This window comes from Eucalyptus grandis, chromosome 11 (genome assembly GCF_016545825.1).
Source record: "Eucalyptus grandis isolate ANBG69807.140 chromosome 11, ASM1654582v1, whole genome shotgun sequence".
NCBI classification, from domain to species: Eukaryota; Viridiplantae; Streptophyta; class Magnoliopsida; order Myrtales; family Myrtaceae; genus Eucalyptus; species Eucalyptus grandis.
Window position 1 is genome coordinate 96,857 of NC_052622.1, and position 21,342 is coordinate 118,198.

Sequence of the window (21,342 nt, forward strand, 5' to 3'; positions counted from 1 at the left end):
TCTTGAATATGTATAAATCATGAAAATTGTAAGTGCAACAAAAATTATTATCTCCCCCTATTTTATCTTATCGTCGACCGAAAATGACGCTTGCTAATTTAGATATAGGCCGAGAGTTAACCCTGCAATTTTCGATTTTGCCGATCGAGTTTTTGACAATTTTATCAATTGCCGAGTCCATTCCTTATTAAGTACGCCCCCAAGCAACCTCTTTAGCAAAATCTTTTTCTAAGAGGGGTCATGTTTTTCTCCGTCCTCAATTGGAAGAAACTTTTTTTCACTCAGCATCTCGTTGAGGGTTCATACGTATGGACATGTGCAGGGTATTCGTAATCTGTAGCCCATCAACTGCTCTTCAATACATGGAACAAAAGTACTTATAGAAAATTTTGGAATCTTTATATGAAAATAATAAATTTAAGTATATTGAGTGAGAATTTTTACAATCATGGATTTTTATAAAAAGTAATGAGCACATATTTACTTACGCTTTAAGTATAAGCAAAAGGCATTTCTTTCTAAGTTTTAGATATTATTCGAATTCCAAAAAATTATGAAAAAAATTACAGGTAGATCTCCATGTCGACATTTAATGCTGTGAAAACTTTTTTTTTTTTTTTTTTTTTTTTTTGGGGGGGTCAAAAGCGTTGTGAAGAACTTCCAGAGTTTCGAATTCAAGGGAAGTCAAAATATTAGAGGGAGCACAATTCACATAGATCCTCAGTAAATGCAGTAGACGAATCCATGAATTTTAAAAGATGCTGCAGAAGAAGGGTCGAGAGGCCATCATCAAATCTGGTGGGTAAGTCCTGGGGAAATTCCGAGGACAAATGACATTTTATCAAATAATAGGCAAAAAGGAGAAGACTCCCATTTTTAACAATCGTCGGAAGACAGAAACCGGGGGGGTGCAAAAAGGAGGCTTTTGCTGCATCGGCCAAGAAGATCCCACCAGCGGCGGCGGAAGTTTGGAATGCAGAAGAAGAAGAGATCTTGATCTGATCAGATCAAAGCGGAGGAGGAGGAGGAGTTGGCGCGAATTGAATTGAATTGAAGAGGAGATGGGGTGGGGATGGGCGATATGGGAGGGGATCGTGGCGGTGGGATCGGTGGTGCTGCTGGGGTGGGCGGGGCTCTGGTTCTTGAACCGGCGGCTGTACAAGGAGTACGAGGAGAAGCGGGTCCTCGTCCAGATCATCTTCAGCGTCGTCTTCGCCTTCTCTTGCAACCTCCTCCAGCTCGTCCTCTTCGAGATCATCCCTCTCCTCTCCCGCGAGTGAGTCCCAATTCGAATCGGAGTGAGAATCCTCCCCTTCCCCCCCCCCCTTTTTTTTTCACCAATCTTTCCTCTTTCTTTCCCCCCGTCTAGGGCTCGATGGCTCAACTGGAAGGTGGACCTCTTCTGTCTGATACTGCTCTTGGTCTTCCTGCTGCCTTACTATCACTGCTACCTCATGCTCTGCAACAGCGGTACCTCCTCCTCCTCCTCCTCCTCCTCCCCTTCCTGGTCGCTTCCGTGACCATCCCCACTCACCCCCAATGTCTGTCAATCAGGTGTGAGGAAAGAACGTGCTGCCACCGGAGCCATTCTGTTCTTGCTGGCATACCTCTATGCCTTTTGGCGCATGGGCATCCACTTCCCCATGCCTTCACCAGATAAAGGTCTGATTCTCGCTATTTATCCCTAATGGGCCTTCATCACACAGACCTGATGGTTGAACTCGAATGTACATACGTCAGGCTCTCTGCCTCACAGTCTTTGCTCGTAATTCTCGGACTCTGGGTAGTCTTTCCGCGGGGTTTCTCATCTTTGTTGTTACCAGGTTTCTTTACCATGCCTCAGTTGGTCAGTAGGATTGGAGTCATTGGCGTGACTGTTATGGCTATCTTGTCTGGTTTTGGAGCTGTAAATTTGCCCTACAGTTATTTGTCCCTCTTCATCAGGTAATTTACATTACAATGCCTTTCTCCACATTATAATAGTCTGTCTTCCTACTTCTGCTTTGTTATACACCAACACTCGTGTCGACTGTGGACTGGTCAGTTATTCTGGTGCGACCAATCCTTTGCCACCTTATAAAAAAAACAGTAGGAAAAAACAAATCAAGCAATCAATTCTGTGAGTTCTGGACATCAAAATAAACCGCTCCCCTTCTATTATCGGTTTAAGATTGAAAATTGAGTTTGTAAAAGATGAACACTTATTTGCAGCACATCCCCCAACAGTTGATATGCCTGGGCTTATTTGGAATAAATATACGGGTCTTCTTTTCACTGATACCTGAGTTCTTCCTGAGTGATCTCTTTGTCTCGTATTCTTTAAATGTTGTAGAGAGATCGAGGAAGCAGAGATTAAAGCGTTAGAGAGACAACTCATGCAATCAATAGAGACTTGTATCCTCAAGAAAAAGAAAATTATTCTTTCCCAGATGGAAATGGCTCGAATGCAAGGATCAGAAGAGGTTCTCTCTCTCTCTCTTTTCTCTCTCTCTCTCTCTCTCCCCCCTCCCTCCTCTATGGTTTCATACCCTTAAATCTTGTGTTTTGAATTTATCTTTTGCTAAAAGAAGATCAAGATAGTAGTATCATTTGTTAAGTTTTTTTGGATTAGAGTACTTACTATTTATGGAACTGTCTTGTGCGCCGTTTTTCATTGTATCTCCCACTGCAAAGGCTAGTATAGATCATGTACTGTTCAACATAGCTCAGGCTTACCCATTGAGGATATGCAAAAACTCTCTATTTAGCTGGCAACTCTCATTTCTATTATGTGAGTTCATTCCAAGTCAGTGAAAATATGGATGTTTGAACTTTTTTGAGTTAGAAAATTCTGAAGTTTGCAGCTCCTTTAATTGATTTTAACACAAAATACAAAAGATATGTGGCTGTTCTGTTTTAAAATCTGCATTAAAATTTTAGTACCTTGTAAGTATCATCTTTCAAGTAAAGACATTTTGAATCACACAATTAATGCAGATTTTGATGTGAGTGTAAATGAACTTTCAGACAATACAATAGGAAATTTAAATGCTTAAAAATTTTAACTGGTCTAATGCTGAGCAGAGGGTTCTGTATTTTCTTTTTATCAATATTGAAAGAGATGAAGCTTTTCCAGTGCCTTGTTGCAGTTTCTACTAAATGTAATATCTTCACTAATAAAGAAATTCTCATGTTGCAGAAGTTGAAGGCTAGATCTTTATTCAAACGGATTGTTGGCACAGTGGTAAGAACGGTGCAAGAGGACCAAACAGAGCAAGGTCAGCATCGATCTGCTTTCAAACTTCTTTCTGTTCCATTGAAGAGGGAGGAAATGCAAATTATGCAGTCAAGGAAGTATGTAGTAAGCTTGCATTTTATGCACGGAGATATGACTAAACATGTAGCCCATAGGATTGGTTTAGCGGCTAAGGAAAAAAATGTGTGGGTTTAGTGCATGCCACCAGTTTAATTCCTCGCACTGCAAACAGTACTTTATCTGAACTTCTCATCAGGCTTTGGTCGTGTTTCATTAGCATGGAATTTACCTATCTGTTGTGGGATTCTTATTGGAAAATGATCTGCATTATGCACTTCTATTCCTTGTTAGGTCTCCATGCCTGCATACCCTTTTATGCTCTGACATGTGAGTGACCTACTGTTTGTATTACCATGCCATTGCAGTTTTCTATTTGAATTGAGCTGAAAATCTTTGTCATAACATATATGGGCTGGACAGTAGCTTTATGCTAATATCTGGGTCTTTAGTGTTAAATCTATTTACCAATTTGCTGCAGAAAAATTTTCCTGGAAATGGAGTTCCAATTGCCACAGATGAAAGATAAACCCCACTGATCCACAGATTAAATATGAATTGGTGATACATATGAAAATGTGAATGGATAATAGAACTCAAAAATGAGTGCATGATGCAGTTGAAAATTAAATGCCCTGGTATTGTTGTGGTTTAAGGTGATCAAATGTCAGTTGCCAAATAAGCCACCTTAAGTCTTCATATATCTCTTCAGTTCTTTCATTGTTGGAATTCCACTGCTCATATGCTTTTAGGTTTTCTTTGCACAACAGTCATTTTATAGTGTGACAATGCCTCATACTGTTTTTGCTTCCTTTTAAGATATTAAGAACATGGAAGCAGAGGTACAAGCTTTGGAAGAGCTCTCGAAGCAATTATTTTTGGAAATTTATGAGCTTCGCCAAGCCAAGGTTTTTTAACTTGCATTTTTTGCTCTATCTTTACAGTAGGCTTTCTTCTGTTGTGAATCTATTTATGATGCAGTAAGTGTTCTTCAAGCTGTTTTCTACATACATGTGGTATAGCTATACGTAAGGTTACTACCTGGGCTGTTAGCTGATTGGAATCAGCCTAGGAATGGTGGATGCGCTGTATGACCAAATCTTTGGGTTTTTGGGAGTGACACTGTATAGGAAGATATTAAACCTACTTCTCTCTTTTTAGGTCAATATCAGATGCACATTGAGAGAATCTTTCAGTTTAGGCAGCTCCTACTTGAATCAAATTTTTGGCTTCCAGACTACTTTGATGGCATTATGACTGTTATAATACTAAAATGGCTGGAAAAAACATATCTTAGATCCTAGGTGGCATATTGCAGCCTGCAACCACCATTTTTGGCTTGTTGAACATATATTGCCATAAGCATATGCTTTTCCACCTTAGTATTTGTCTTCATAGGTTCTAATGTGGCCATTTCCTCTAATGCAGGAGGCAGCTGCTTATTCTCGAACTTGGAGAGGTCATATGCAAAATCTACTTGGTTATGCTTGTTCAGTCTACTGTGTATACAAAATGATTAAGGTATGGTTATACTTTGAAAAAATATGCTGCAGTATGTGAAAGAATATTATCAGAAGAGGACGCTAATAGGACTTAAAACAGAGAAAAATAAACTAGAATGTAGACACAGTTTCTACTACCATCGTAGAAAATTTTCTTCCATGGTGACGGAGGCAATTCTTTCCCTTCCTCTAGCTTTCTATTTGTCTCCATCTAAAAGGTCCACGTAATGCAATAGTTGCGACAATCATGAAAGATTTAATATCTGCAGAAATGTTCAACCAATCTGTGTGATCTTTAGGAACTCTCATTTTACCGAAGTTGACTTATTGTAATTGGTATGTAAAAAAAAAAAATTGCCTTGTAGTAGAATTTGGTAACCGAGTGGTTATGACAGTTTGAGATACTTCAAATTCCTTAAGAATATGTTTCTCTCTAATGTTGCTGTTCGAATCTACTCTATTCAGATGTTTCCAATGTTGTGCTATTTTTCCAAATGTATTCAGCAGTAAATTCTGATTAGAGGATGCTTTAAGTGCTATAAAGAGCTTGACACAATCATCTTCCTTATTTTACACCCGCTGCTTGTCTTCTGAGTTAATTCTTTTTAACCTTTTTATTTCCCTGTAAGTATTGCAAAAATTGCCATGACAATTTCAACAATTGGTGTTATGCCAAAGCATTGCCATAAACTTTCAAAATGCTCTGCGAAGGACTTCCTGGATTAATTTGGCGCTTAACCTTATCATATTAGCACCCATCCGTGGGTAACTGCGTTGGTTAAGAGTCCCTCCCTCATTGCAGAGGTCGAGAGTTCGAAACCTACAATTGCTAGCAATTTAAGTGGGGGGCCCTAGCAGTGGGTTGCTGGGCTAGTCTCCTCCGAGGTATAGGGGCCCGGCCCTAGGAGCCGTTCGGGCACGGGGTCCGTGGTGGAGTCCTCGGTTACCAAAAAAAAAAAAAAAAAAACCTTATCATATTAGCTAACTGCTATTTCACATCCAATCATTGATTGAAAGGTCAGCATGCTTATGATTGCAAGTTTCCTTGGAATGTTACTTATCAGTAAGATCCACGCCTACCTTGTGTAATTACTCAGAGCACTTCTTTTGGGGGGCTTGGCTCTGATCTCATCGCATCAGGTGTGGGCATAGTCCGTCCACGAACCATATACTGCAGGAGGGAGTCCTCCTTTGATATCATGTGTGATGTTCAAGCCTGATTCATGTGGGCCAAGCCCTCAATAGGAATACTCTGAGTACTTTCACAAGGTGACGACCACTTGGGGGTGGATGCTTACGTATGAGTAGCTCAGGGGTTTTTCTCATCCAATGTGAGACTTGGGGTATTATAAGAATATTTAGAGATATACTTCATTTCGATTTTTTTCCTGACTTGGTTAATAAACTTTTCCTGACACCCTGATGTCTGTGAGAACTCTTCTACCTACTTATTTCACAAATACAGTGGCTTCAAAATGCTATAGCGGTGTCCTGAATGATAACTAGTCTCAATTTCATTTAGTTGTGAAACACATTTATTAGATTTTGCAGTAAAATTGTGAATCTCTCTCTCTCTCTCTCTCTCTCTCACTGGACACTTTATGTGCAGATTCATTCATTCTACCTTGAAATTTTTTCGAATATTATTCCATAGCATTTTTTTCCTTTTCTTTGGCAAGTGATCCTTCTTCTTCCTAACTTTTCAACTTTCGCTTTTTTATCAATCAGAAACATTCTAGCTTCTCAGCTTGTTTGTATGAAAGATATTAAATTTAAGGATGTGTCTTATCCCACTAACTAGAGTCAGCAGAAAGAAATATGTTTGCAATATATCAAATGTCCCTTGTGACAAAGATGCTGAATATTTGCTTAGATATCGCCCCTTCTGGCAATGAGTTACTGACTCATTTGCTTATGTGAGTTTGAGTATTTCTCCTGCCCAGGAACTTGTGCATTGTTCAGATACCGATTGAATTGATCCCTGAATGCAAGATGCCTAATTGATTCAATTTAATTTCTCTCTGCAGTCTTTACAAAGCGTGGTGTTTAAGGAGGTATGTATTTCAATCTGACATCTCCTGTTGGTTTCTGAATACATGATCACCCATCTTTTCCTTCAAGAATAGTACAAATAGGTAATTCTATTGTTTTTGAAGTATTTACCGATTTTGGCTTCCGCAGGCTGGTTCAGTAGATCCTGTGACAAGGACGATTAGCATATTTTTGCAATTTTTTGATATTGGTATCAATGTCTCTTTGCTGTCTCAGGTTGGTTTTATAGCTTGGTTTCTGCAATATTTCTGCATTTGTTTGAACACATTTCTTCTAGTAATTTGGTTTGTTGTCATCACTCCTTTGTTTGCACACGGTGTAACAAATTCATCCTGGCAATACTGTGATATAAGTATCTGAAATTTCACAAAGACTCTATTCTTAATCTGCTATCTGGTTGCCTATGGGAAAATATTTAGCTTCTCTCTTGTAATGGTATATGTTATAGGTTTATGTGAATATTCTGCTTATAAAAGTTTACCTTGTGAGATTTTTGCGTCGATAGATAGGAAAACTCATCATTTTTGGATTCAGTAAGGTGGAAAGCCATTAGCTTCGAAATTTTTCTTAAACTTAAAACCATTGTTCGATGAAATAGCAACATATGTCATTTTGCTCAAGGAGGAAAGTTAGGAACATGAAGATCAGATCTGGCGATACCAGTGTCTATTATTGATTTATTCAGTGACATAAGCTCTTGACATAGAAATTCAGGGTCATAGCCCGGGACATCAAAAAGGTAAGTCTTTGAGGTTGCCTCTCCATGTTTGGAACATGGTGGGGTTTTGGCCATGATATATTAAAGGATCTGCTGTCATGAATGTTAGAGTGCTTGTATACTTATGCATGTTTTCCCCCCATCGCCTAGTCATGATTATCCTGTCTCTTTGTAAGGCATAAATATTGTTTAAAAAAGAGTAGTTATTATGGAAAATGGATCAGTGAATATAAAATTCTAGCAAGTAATTGAGCACTGATGATCTTAAAAATTAACTTTGATTTCCCATCTCATATTTATATTTTACTGGTTAACGATTATCTGGAGGGCTTGTCTTGTGTGATTCATTGCTCATAGGCTGTCAGATGCTAATGATTTATGAGTAGGATCCATTTATGCAGAAGTGCTGGAAGTCAGTACCCTATCTGTGCTCGCCTATATGATAGTTTAGACAGAGACGGTGCTGGGTTTCATCTTCTATACAGATGATTAGACAGTCATTTGATTAAATAATTACCTCATTCAAATAATGAGAACCCAACAGAGAGCATGCTTGATCTTATTGCATGGCAAAATCCTGAACTTTGCTATTATCCCTCCCACAATTTTTTGGCTTGGGAGAGATTTAAGGGCTTTTGGGAGTCTGGCGTCTAATTTTCTTGATGTAAAGGATTGATCTTTACAGGCTATTAGTATTTTTGGATTACTGAAAATTCACTTTTGACAGTTTATAACTTGTTAGAGTTAGTTGACTCTTTCTATATAAGCTTGGATAGGGGTGGTACCCCCTTGGTACCTTTTGCATAAAAATTTCCTAGTTTAGCTTTATGGATTCTAAACTTCATTGTTTTAAATGATGCTAATGTCTATTTTCTCTTTGTCAATTGTGCAGTACATTTCTTTGATGTTCATTGGAATGTTGATTGTTATATCAGTTCGTGGATTCTTAACAAATTTAATGAAGGTAACTCCTGATTTTTGTAAAGTTGAATTCAATATAAGGTGGAATTTAGAGAGTTTTCTTTTATTATTCATTTAGTGAGTACAATTCAATTAGAATGTATCATTTGAAAGGAATTCTTTTCACATCTTCTGGAAGTTCTATGTTCTATGAGATGGATGGAATTGCCTCAGAATTTACTGGAGGCTCCATCTTTAACAAACTTGAGCATCGACTGATAATTTTGTTCTTCTATACAGTTCTTCTTTGCAGTTTCCAGAGTCGGAAGTGGGTCTTCTAGCAATGTTGTACTCTTCCTGTCCGAAATAATGGGGATGTATTTTGTCTCTTCTATTCTCCTGATACGGAAAAGTTTGGCCAATGATTACAGGTAATTATCATGCTCCAATAGTAGTATAGTTTTTCCTTTTTGTGGATGTGCCCTACATTTTAGTGTCCCTTAAGGTATCCCACAAAACAGCAGATGAGAGAATTGCATTACATTAATTGGTTTGCATCAGTCCGAAATTTGTGTATGAAGTTGCTTAGTGGACAGCAGAAACCTTAAAAACCTTACAACTTTGTGAAACTATCATAGAAAGCGGGATGTAGCTGACACCTTGACCTGAAGCACTTTATGGCTAACTGCACGAAAGGTGTGATTGGCTCATGGGGGAAGACACTACCTTGAATTAGCTCTTTTCCTTGAAGGTTGGCCTCGCATGAGCTAGGAAACAAAGAACTGTTGCAGTGTAGTGTGGTTTATAAGTAATATTTATTTCAGCCACACAATGCACTCGTAAGTAGCCTGCATAAAGATCCTTGTTTTTGATGAGAAATTGCATTTATCTATAAAAAAGCTCTTTCAGTACATCAGCGAAATACAAGAATTGAGAGAAAGGAAGGATGATTTAAACCAAACATCACTAATACTTAGACTAGGGCTTGCATCCCCCAAAAGCTTAGAAATAGCAAAGACTGAAGAAGATAAAGACTCTGCATATCTCGGAGGGCTTGCAAAATGTCTGAGATGCAAGTAAGATGATTAAACAGCCATTATATTGTTCTTCTGAATGGTTGTTATTGCCATCTTCTATGCCAATGCATTTGACACTCGCATATAAGAAGTTAGCTTCTGGAAACTGATATATTGCTCAAACATGTTAGGGATTTCCTTTTTGTTGTCAGACCTGGCGGTCATCATCCCATGGCATGCAAAATTTTAATAGGCTTCCTGAAGAGCATTTCTGTTTGTCTTGGCAGGTTGATCATTACTGATGTGTTAGGTGGAGATATCCAATTTGATTTCTATCATCGGTGGTTCGATGCGATTTTTGTAGCAAGTGCTTTCCTTTCTCTGCTTTTACTTTCTGCACATTATACCTCGCGCCAGGCTGACAAACACCCGATTGATTAATTTCTTATATTGGTAAGTACTTTTAATTGTGGCAAGAATTTGTTCTTGTGGGAACATGAATAATCTAGTTTAATACCCTTTGCTATTGATGCTGCAAATTGTTAGATGTATCCTTTTGGGCAATTCTTATTTTGGTCTGCTAATTTTGGTTTCTTGGTTTTATTCTCCACCTTTTCTTCATGCAATCGATTACTCATTTGATTTGTGCAATCAAGTCTTTTTTGATCAATTTTTACAACACCAACAATGCCAGAGTAACAAATGTTTTTCCCAATGATTCGGGTATTTCTAGGGATGAGGAGCATGGCTTATTTGTATGAGCGGAAGTTGTTCTACAGTCTTCACTCTTCTCCTCCCATGAATGCTGGAGTGAGAATTGGCGGCATTCTTGAAGTTGGATAATAGTGGGAAACACGGTGTTGGAAACTTGCCCTCATATGTCTAATGGGAGCGAAAAATTTCATCATCTTGTAGATATCGGAACCAGCGGGCAGGGAACTTTCTTTATGTCAAAGAAGCAAGAAGATACGGGAAGCTGTAAGCTGGGGAAGAATGATCACGCTCTCTTGTATATCAGATTTGGGCGTTTGTGTTCTGCGCCAACTGAATATAGAACTTGACTATATTGGATCGGAATGTAAAAGTTGGTAACCCTGGGGGAAAATATATTTTGCCTTTTTCAAATTCATTAGAACCGAATTATTGAAAAGATACTCTTCTTGTCAGTAAGGATTTAAACATATGGCTTTGAACAAATACGGGATGCACACGGGTCCGGACACACTGATGGAAGAAAGACAGAGAGAAAGATTCATGTTGATGCGGAAACCTGGCTCTTTACATATTGATGAATAAAAGATTGTTATAATAAGTATAGTGATAGAGTTATGGATCTTTCCATATAGGAGGAATATTGATTCCCTTGGAGAGGTGGGATATGGGCATTCCACCACCTCTTTTCTGTGCACCATACATGCGACAAGAAGTTAAAAGGCCCAATACCATCTTGTAATTCTTGGCAATCCAGAAGGGACGCAACTTCAATTCCCAAAAATTTTCTACGAAGTGAATGTACGTTATCTACTCTACTTTTCGATGATAGTAAGCCGAGCCTCGTCTTAAATTGTCAATTGACAAACTTGCCCTCCGTGAATAAGGCAACTTGTTTCTCCACAAATTCTTCTTCAGTTCAGTCTCCTTGTCGTCATTTGGCTTCCCCGTGAATCGGAAGCATTCTTTACAAACTCAAACGAAAGATACCATGATCGAGAACGAGCCTGAAGAATTTGTTGGCATCTGTTCAATAAAGTTCTTTGTTTCCTTATTGTATTGTCTTGCGCAGCCTTGTAACAACTCATCAAAATCCATCGGGTACATTAGCAAAAACAAACAAGCTTTTCTAGCTCATTTTAGCCATACATTTACATATGCCTACAAACCTAGGCTCCATTTGTTTCCCGAAATAATGAATAATTTGGAAAATGTTTTTTTTTTAAAACAATCACTTATATTACTTAAAAAAAAAATGAATAGGCGAAATATATTTTCATCATTCACAAAAATATTTAAATATAAATTATTGTTAAATAATATAAATATTTTCCATTAACTAATTATTTAAAGCGATATGAGCAATCATTTCTAGGAAAACGTTCTCCAAATCATTCATTTTTTCACGAAATAAACGAAGCCTTAATAATCTGGCCAAAAGTAGTAGGATCATAATAATGAGAAAATTCCAAATAAGAGTCTCAAAAGCAATCATTTTCTCAAATAATAGCTTGAAATTAATATTATTTTAAATAAGAGATCAAAGTGCCATCATTTTCTCAAATAAAGACTTAAAGTGGATCTTGTTTAAATATGAACCTAAAGTAGTTATAGTAGTCTAAAAGAATCGCCGATTCACTAGTTAGTGAAGAGCAAATTCGTATTTTTAAATTTTAATTTTTTTCATAAAATTAAAAAAATTTAAAAATTTAAAAATTTAAATAAAAAAAAAAAAGAGGAAAAACACAAGCTCCCTCTTGCCTGAGGCTGCCCCCTCACCGCCTGAGGCAAAGACTTGCTGGCCCTCGCCAAAGACAAGAGAGGGCTTGTCCTCACCTAGCGCCCTTGGACCTCGCTGCCCAAATTTAAAGCAGTTAGCTACTTAAAGAAGATATATCTATGTATTTGAACCCCAATTGGTGAGGCTTAGTAAGTGCATCAAGGGCACTCTTAACATTTTCTAGGGAAAAAAAGAGTATCAAATAAATATCCGATATTGAGTTGCATGCAGAGTACTTGAATTAGGATATGTTCAGATTATATAATTATCTAAAAAGTCACGTACTTCGCGGAAATGTTTGGCAGCAAGATGAGGAAGCTTCACCGCCTCTAATCAACAATTAAATTGCACACGGGGATAGAGAGATCATAAGTGATTATCTTCATTAAAATACGAAATTGACAAATAGTATTAGCACTACGGAGTTTTCTTCGAACATAATCGAAGCTCTTGTTGGTTGAAGAATATTCTCGCAAAGATTTCTTTATTTTATTCCGGCGACCTAAAGAATTGTTGCTTTTCCAGAAAAGAACCACTAATTTTCACTAACTGGAAAAGGGCTGCATACAAACTGAAAAGATAGACAGAAATCAATACTATCCGCCCCTACCGATTCAATCTTTAAAGGAGATATTTCGTTACCTCCATTAACCGAGACTTACATAAAGAACTCCGCTACCCATTACTATTGAACAAAACTAGAATTCTACAGTTCGTAAAGCTCTTTCAAATTGATAAAACAACAGGAAGGATCAGGGGTTCGTTGTGGGAGAGACATGGCGGCGGCATACAAAATAAATCGATTTTATTTTAGTTTTACCTAAACCCATATGACAAGTCCACATTCATATGTAGATACCACGATTCTCATTATATACAATGGAAACATCCTTGCAAACGATGCTAAAAACAAAATCTCCTTTCGAGGACGACAAGTACACTGACAACGTCTTACAAAAACACTCGTGGATTTGAAAAGCGACAAAAACATAGTTAGGGTCCCCATAAGAGATGAAAACAAAAGAAAAGGAAGTAACGACCCGATCCAATGAAGGCGAGAGTAATAGCCGGGTCTAGAGAGAGCCCGAACAAAGTACGGCTCCAATTGTAGGATGGCGTGAAGACAGAAATGAACTGAATCCCACATCTTCTGAGTGTGATGAGGTGAAATACCATATATGTGATAATACTTGTTTTAACTTGTATGGACCTTGGCCCAAAATGGACAATATCATTACGAGGAGAACTTGGGCTTAACATTTTGGTATCAAAGCTAATAGCCCAATCTAAAGTGTGAGGTTTGGAGACGAATTACACAAAAACTGGTGGGCCTCTAATGACCTAGTTCAACGAGGCTAGGAAGGGCCCACACAAAGTGCAGCTCCGACTCTAGCATCCCACATCTCTTGTCACATCGCTTGGTTGTGGTGAGGTGAAGTACCATATATGTGACGATACTTGTTTTAACTTGTAACGAGGCCTTTCTTGGGGCAAAAGATCACTTGAGTGTAGTGAGGTGAAATGTCATACATGTAATGACACTTGTCCTAATTTGTGACAAAGCCTTTCTTGGGCGAAAACCCAAGGAACAAAAACCATGCGGGTTCTAACCCAATGCAGACAATATCATGCGCCTAGGAGCAAAACTGTGTGAGTTTTGGCCCAAAACAAACAATATCATTACAAGCAAAATCTGGGCTTAATAATTACCACCTCTTGTGCATTGTAGGGTTAAAAAAGGGAAGTTTCTTTTGAAGTTTTACAATTTAATATGGATGTAGATTAGGAGAAAGCGGTTGTAGGTTCTGTACAGGTTTCACTTGAAATTTGCCTGTTAAAATATATTTCTTATTTTTTTTAATCTAAAACTTATCTTGCATATCCTAGAACCTGGAACCTACCCTGTCACAGACTCTAGGGTCTACCCAAGTTCCACTTATATTATTGATTGAATGATTGTAGTAAATTAAAACCTTTAATAACCACCACTTTCTGTTACAATTCATTGGCCATAACTTATATGTAAACACATAAAAAATATAAACATTAATAAAGTAAATGGTTTTTTTTTTTTTTGGTAATCCAGGGAACCCCGTCAGCCGTTCGTCACCTTACGGCGGTACATAGCCGCCAAGTAAACCCTGGAGTGATGCTAGCGGAGGACCCACCACCCCGACATCACGCTTAAGACGCCGATGCTTCCACTGGGTTTCGACCCTTGCACCTTTCCCCCAAGGTTCAAGGTCTTATCCAACTTCGGTATAATAAAGTAAATGGTTAATACCTTGAAAAACCCAAAACTGGTACACTTGTGATATATTTACCTAAAACTAATTTTTTTTACTACCAAAAATCCAAAATGATACACCTTTGACAAATTTACCTTAAACTAGTACACTTGTGAAAATTTATCCTATGTTAGTTTCTGTTAAATTTTATTATCAAATTACCAAGTTGAATAACACGTGACAATTGACTAATGTGCCAATTTGCGATTTTATTCTCCATTTGTCATAGTTATACAACATTTACAATTTTTTGTAGTATTAATTCAATTTAACAGAGGGTATCTTTATTACAAATGTATTAGTTTAGGGTTTTTAGCGGTTGAATAAATTAGTTTGGGGTAAAATTGTCACAAGTATATTAGTTTGGGATTTTTTATGATCAATTGGGATAAATTTGTCACAGATGTACTAGTTTGGAGTTTTTAATGATCAAAAAATTAGTTTGGGATTAATTTGTCACATGTGTACCAATTTAGGGTTTTTCAAAATATTAACCCTAAAGTAAAAGTCTCAATCATAAAATGAAAACTCAAATTAATGCTTCCGAATTATACGCTTCTCATCGAATGTCATGGAATATCGTAAAATCGCGCAAACATATGAACAAAGAAGAATAAGAACATTAAACTTGTTCTAGATTCTAGTTTACACGTTACAAGTTCCAAGATCTAATTTCTAAGTTCTTCCAAATAAAAACCCAGCACCTGCTTGTCAAAATAGGTTTCTCATTTTTTAGAACTTATAATTTACTTTGCATACCTTGAAACCCGGAACCTACAATTTTCTATCGATTTGATTCTCAAGTTCCAAGATCTATCAAGAAACCATGCTCACCCCTAATGTAGATGACCATTCGACCTTCCCATTTATTTGATTTGAAACAACAAGGCTTGGAAAACCCAAAAGAACTACGACTTGCCTTTTTTTTTTTTTTTTTGGGGGGGAGTATTTATTCGTAATTGTGTGCATTGAATGAAATATCTAAGATTTATTGGATCTAGAGATGTATTCCATTGAACTAAACGTTAGTCCTGTCCGAATAATAGTCTAAAAAAATCATAAATTTATTATCCGGTAGCATTAATCAAATCTTAAATTTATCAATTTGGCTAATTTTATAAATCTTTTAAACAATTTGCCAATATGGTCATTTGGGTCAATTTTGCGAGGCTCTAACCACCAATGAAGGGAACTAGGAAAAATAAATGAAAAAGAAAAAGGAAAGGAAAATAGTCAAAACTTTTTTTTTAAAACTATATATAAATTGTTAACATTATTATTGATCGTGTTATATAAGATGATTGACGTCTACGTTAAAAAAAGTTATGGTGAAGTGTCATATATATATATATATATATATATATGCAAGAAAGAGATCCAATGATAATGGATAAAATAAGGGGGAAAAAGGATGTAAGTAAAAAAAAAACAAAGGGACGAGAATGCTTTTTTTGTGGTCGTACATATCGAATTAGAATGGAAATGAAATAGGTACGGCGGTGTATTTCCTAACGAAAGTTACTTCCGCATGTGTGGGGGAATCACGGTGGATGCACACCTATCGTGGAATATTGTTTTCCGTTACGTTTCCCCACCATTGCAAAATATATAAAATGCTATGTAGTACGACAAGGTGTTTTCCAATTGGGTCGAGGCAGTCGAGAGTATACGACGTCGAACTTGGTCACTTTTTAGTCATTAAAAAAAAAACAAAAAAAAAAAAGGGATTGGAGTTTTGTTCGCAGGAGAAACTCATTTTCGATTCGAGTAAATAAGTCAAAAGGACGAAACGTGGAAAACAGAAAGCTGCCGCCACTCGTTGCTTGCCGCCTGCCTTGCTGCTGCCATCATCATCATCAGCATCGTTCGAGTGGTGGAGAGAGCGGAGGTCAGGTCCCTGATTGGGGCGTGGGCGCCGCAGCCTGAATTATTATTATTATGGCAGGCAGGCAGGCAGGCAGGCAGGCGTTCGTCCGTTTACGGCGTTCCCCCGATTCGCTTCTCGATAGTTTATGGATGCTGCAGCAGAAGAGGTTAAAAGAGACAGCCGCGGGATCCGACCTCCCCTTCCATCCCCACATCCCCTTTTTATAAAAGCATTAAGTGGTAATTATCATCATGGCCTCACTCCGCAGCCCTGTCCCTTCCGCATCCCTTCTCTCTCCCCCACCTCCACGCTCCCCCCACCTGGTCCACCACTGCCGCCCCTCCTCCTCCTCCTCCTCCTCCCGCGCTCGCACTCCCCTAATGGCAATGGCGTCTTCTTCTCCCCCGCAGCTGCAGGAGCTGAAGCAGGGGATTGCCGACTTCTACGACCAGTCCTCCGGCTTGTGGGAGCAGATATGGGGCGACCACATGCACCACGGCTTCTACGACTCCGACGCCGACGACGTCTCCCTCTCCCTCACCAACCACCGCTCCGCCCAGATCCGCATGATTGAAGAGTCCCTCCGCTTCGCCTCCCTCCTCCATCCTGGTGAGTCTCCTAAGACCGCTTCTCTCTCTCTTATCTTTCGCGGACGAGATGTCTCCCCCCGTTTTCAATTGGCCTGTGGCTCATTTCCCCCAATCGCAGCATCACGCTAACGCTAGTAAGAACTCTGATTGATTCCCTGTGGTGAAAAGCGGGCTTCACTGTTTTCCAATGACGTAATTTAACACGGCCGCCGACCGTACGCCTCTGGCTTAATGTCCACTAGAAAGTTTGTTACGTAACGTTACCGCGCGTACCCCTTTCCGACTTTGAATCTGTGTGTGCGCCTTCGTCATGATGAGGAGGAGGACGAGGAGATTATGTGAACCCCAGACCCCCACCCGTGGTTTTGATCCCTCCTCCTTGGTGCTAGATTCCAAGATACCGAAGCGAATCGTGGACGTGGGATGTGGGATAGGAGGGAGCTCCAGATACCTGGCTCAGAAATTCGGAGCCCAATGTCGCGGTATCACCTTGAGTCCGATCCAAGCCCAAAGGGCCAACGCTCTCGCCGACTCCCAGGGACTCTCCGACCAGGTGTTCTACCTTCCTTCCTTCCCTTCCTCTTCTTTCCTTTCCTTTCCTTTCACCAATCAGTATTCTCCCTAGCACCTGAGTGGCAACCCTACGATCCTACACCCGATCCAGGTTTCCTTCCAAGTTGCAGATGCTTTGCAGCAGCCCTTTCCCGATGACGAGTTTGACCTCGTTTGGTCCATGGAAAGCGGGGAACACATGCCTGACAAACCTAAGGTCCTCACTTCTTCTCTTCCATCTTTCACTCCTCTGTACTATCCTATCCAATCTTTAATCTTTCCCTTCACTTTACTTGTTCTTTAAAATTTGCAGTTTGTGCAAGAGCTGGCTCGAGTTGCAGCCCCAGGAGCCACGATTATTATCGTCACCTGGTGTCACAGGGATCTCAACCCCTCTGAAGACTCACTGAAACCATGGGAGAAGGAACTGCTCCAAAAGATCTGCAAAGCTTATTTTCTTCCCGCTTGGTGTTCGGCTGCTGACTATGTCGGCCTATTGCACTCCCTCTCCCTCCAGGTAACTTAAGTTGCTCAACTATCTCCACAATCATTCTGAGGGGCACCTATAACGGCTTATAACAGCCGGAACTAGACAAGGGTAATACTTGTCGAAGGATTTAAGGTCCTTCACGTAAAGTTCCTTTGCCGTCCAGGATATTAAGGTAGCAGACTGGTCCCCAAATGTTGCACCTTTCTGGCCAGCAGTGCTGCGCACTGCATTGACGTGGAAAGGCCTGACATCGCTGCTCTTCAGTGGTGAGTCTCTTGCTTCCCCGCAACTCACCAGTTATTGTCCTGTTCACATATCAATTAACTTTGAACACCATGGTCTTGGTATGCATGGAATGGAGGCATCTAGTCCCATTCGTGTGTTGGCCACTGGGTCTATAATTCTCGAAACCACGCAGAGAACGTTCAAAGTAACAAATCTATTTTAGAGGCTTCTACGTGCTATCACATCATCTTACCATGTTTAAAAAAAAAGGATTTTCACTTTCTCTGGGTAGCTGAACAGAACATTTTGGACGCCCTTTTCTTATTCTGATAGAGAGGGGGGGAAAATGGTACTGAGGGCATTGTGCATTGATTTGAATAGGAATCAAGACCATTAAGGGAGCACTGGCAATGCCACTGATGATTGAGGGATACAAGAAGGGAGTCATCAAGTTCGCCATCATTACATGTCGAAAGCCCGAACAAGCTCCGGATGTATAGATGGAATAGATGTGGGGAATAAATCTTCCGAAACTCACATCATTATCATCATGACGCTGCTGTCGGCTTACTGAAACTCTGTTGTTGAAGATTACATTGTGCTGAATAAGATCAGGTGCCTCCTCTTTTTTGTCCCTGGTTGCCTGTACATCGGTGCCTCTCTAGCGGTATGTAGAAGGCAACCATCTGCGTGGATACAGGTGCTAGATCGAACTTGGTTCCTCATTCTATAACTTAGATGTTGTTAGAAGGATGGGGGGGCGATGGACATAGTTGGAGTCCAGGAATGGCCCTCTCCACGATGTACTCGTTCAAAGCATCTAGATGGACAGAGGAAAGGACTAGCGTGTAAAGCTTTTCGGCTTTTGCCGGCCGTGGCCTCTGCTTAAAATTTGCAATTGCTTCTTATTCTCTCCTTCCCTCACCCTATTTTACCTCATTTCTTTGAAAAAAAAAATGAACGTGAACGCAATTCATTCGGATTTGTTGCGATTTTAGACATTCACGTCTCTCTCAAGATATTCGATATTTTTATTTTGCTCGTATAAGCAACGTGTCTTTTGCTCGTATTTTTTTTTTCTTTTTTTGCACAATTTGTCTTTTGCTTGTTACCAAGAAGAGAAAGTGGTAAAGTCAAAGCGGAAAAGTTGTCATATATTGGCGAATAAATTGCTGATATGCATGCATATTAACGATGGAAAACCTACCGGGAAAGAAAATCAAAGGAAGAGAAGGAAAAGAAAAAGGTGATGACTGCTTGATAGGGGCTAGTTATTGTCCATAAGAACAAACGAAAAACATTTTTATTGTCCAAAAATATGTATAGACATAATTTATTGTTAATTATGAAAACATTTTTTATTGGCTAGTAATTTTAAATAATATGATCAATCATTTTTAAGAATGTGTTTTTTAAATTATTCATTCTTCATGAAATAAATGAAACATTTATGGTGAATATCACATGAAATAAATGAAACGAGTGCACTTTGTTTGAATTTGATTATATATATGATGGGAAAAGTACAAAAATAGTCTTAAACTTTTTGTATTGGTAGCAATTCAGTCCTAAACTTTTTAATTGAACCATTTTAGTTTACATTGGTACCAATTCAATACATCTAGCTAATTAAGCAGGAAATTGCTAATGTGGCCGTTGACGGTCTTATGTGGCGTCACGTGGACAAATTTTATAAATTTTTATTTTTTTTCAAAATTTTTAAATTATTATTTTTCTTTTTTTCTCTTTTTTTTTCTTTTCTCCTTACCCCTTGGCCATCGCGATCGCCGATCACGGGTTGGTTAGGGCGAGGGCCGCTGCGCCCTCGCCGGCCACAGGCGAGGGCGTCGGCCCCCCACCCCGATCCATGCGAGGGCCAAGAGGGCTGTCATGCCCTTGCTTGGATTTTGGTGAGGGTCGCCGCGCCCTTGTTCGCCACGAGCGAGGGCTGCCGTGCCCTCGCCCGACTAGCCTGTGGCTGGCGATGGTCGGTCGGCCGGTGACCTCGCTGGCCAAGGGGTAAGGAGAAAAGAAAAAAGAAAGATTTTTTTTTTTAATTTGAAAAAAATATAAAAAAATTAGAAAATTTGTCCACATGGCACCACATAAGACCGCTGGCGGCTACGTCAGCAATTTCCAGCTTAAATTAGTGGGATGTACTTAATAGTACCAATGTAAAAAAGGTTTAGGACTAAAATGATTTAATTAAAAAGTTTAGAACTGAATTGGTATAAATACAAAAAGTTTAGGACTATTTTTATACTTTTCCCTACATATGACATATAAGGTACACACATGACAGAATGAGAATAATCTCTCTACTCATCATCGAGCTAGCGCAAACACAACAACCCTTCATTGCCAAATCATCAAAGAGAAACGACCTTTTTGTGAGGCCTAATTCCTTAAAATATTTGCAACTTTAGGTCATTCTTGAACTTTTCCCACGCTTTAGGTCTAGCACCAAATTTACTCGGATTTTTTATCTAAGAAAATTCACTAACTTTAACTTCAATCCCGAATTTTTCCGGAACTTTTTTTTTACCCAAAAAAAATCACCAACTTTGATTCAATCCTTAGATCTGTCCTTGACAACCTTTAGTCCAAAAGTTGTCATTAATTATTTGATGTTGCAATGCCACGTCAATAACAACAAGACATCAGCATGGTGACGCTGAAAATTATCTCCAAAACGAAACTATTCTTCAACATGAAAAATTGGGGAAACTAGGGACAGCTAAAAGCAATTTTTGTATGGAGTGACTACTGAGTCAGATTTGAATTGAGTTTTCTTTTTCTTTCAAACAAAAAAAAGATAGGGGCAGACTAGTATTGGACTTAAAGTGGGGTTTTTTTTTATAAAGAAAAAAGGGGGTAGAATTAAGACTTAGTCTAAATTTGAGATTTTTTAGAGAATTAAGTCATTATTGGGATCTACGTTCTAGTCTAAAATCACATTTTCAATTCATCAGAAATTTCTCTCAAATTCTTTTATTGCTCGAGAAATTGCAGCGTATTTACCGATCACCAAGGAATTGAAAAACAATGACGACATAATGTCATGTCAACATTAACAAGAGGCCAAAATCGTTGCGTGTACAATAATTTCATGGTAGTGCACGACCTAATTAAAGTGCGTATCTGGACCATCCTTTTTAACGTTGGAAAAAAATGAATAAAAAAAAGAATGAAAGAAATTCACAAAATCTCAACTTTCACTCCACCCCCAACGAAAGCCAAGCACGGTGCAAAGGAAACGAAGGGGAGAGAGATTTGATTTGAGCCCCCAAAAAAGAAAAGAGAAAAAAAGGAAAATTAAAGATGGGAAATAATGGCATTAACAATATATTAATTGAGGG

General features: G+C 38.9%; 2 protein-coding genes across 2 annotated transcripts; both read left to right on the top strand.

Moving 5' to 3' along the window:
• The first annotated feature begins 634 nt into the window (after window positions 1-634).
• On the top strand, window positions 635-10,663 carry LOC104424261 (GPCR-type G protein 1). The gene is made up of 14 exons (XM_010036627.3): window positions 635-1,276; window positions 1,370-1,470; window positions 1,555-1,662; window positions 1,824-1,944; window positions 2,333-2,462; window positions 3,179-3,257; window positions 4,112-4,200; window positions 4,721-4,813; window positions 6,822-6,848; window positions 6,976-7,062; window positions 8,457-8,528; window positions 8,765-8,895; window positions 9,768-9,933; window positions 10,214-10,663. The coding sequence occupies exons 1-13, from the start codon at window positions 1,062-1,064 to the stop codon at window positions 9,919-9,921; spliced, it is 1,407 nt and encodes a 468-aa protein (XP_010034929.2). The 5' UTR covers window positions 635-1,061; the 3' UTR covers window positions 9,922-9,933; window positions 10,214-10,663.
• Window positions 10,664-16,219: 5,556 nt separating this feature from the next.
• On the top strand, window positions 16,220-18,894 carry LOC104424262 (tocopherol O-methyltransferase, chloroplastic). Its single transcript, XM_010036628.3, has 6 exons — window positions 16,220-16,735; window positions 17,106-17,269; window positions 17,381-17,485; window positions 17,582-17,785; window positions 17,922-18,024; window positions 18,365-18,894. Exons 1-6 carry the CDS (start codon window positions 16,378-16,380, stop codon window positions 18,481-18,483), a joined length of 1,053 nt encoding a protein of 350 aa, XP_010034930.2. The 5' UTR covers window positions 16,220-16,377; the 3' UTR covers window positions 18,484-18,894.
• The last annotated feature ends 2,448 nt before the right edge of the window (window positions 18,895-21,342 follow it).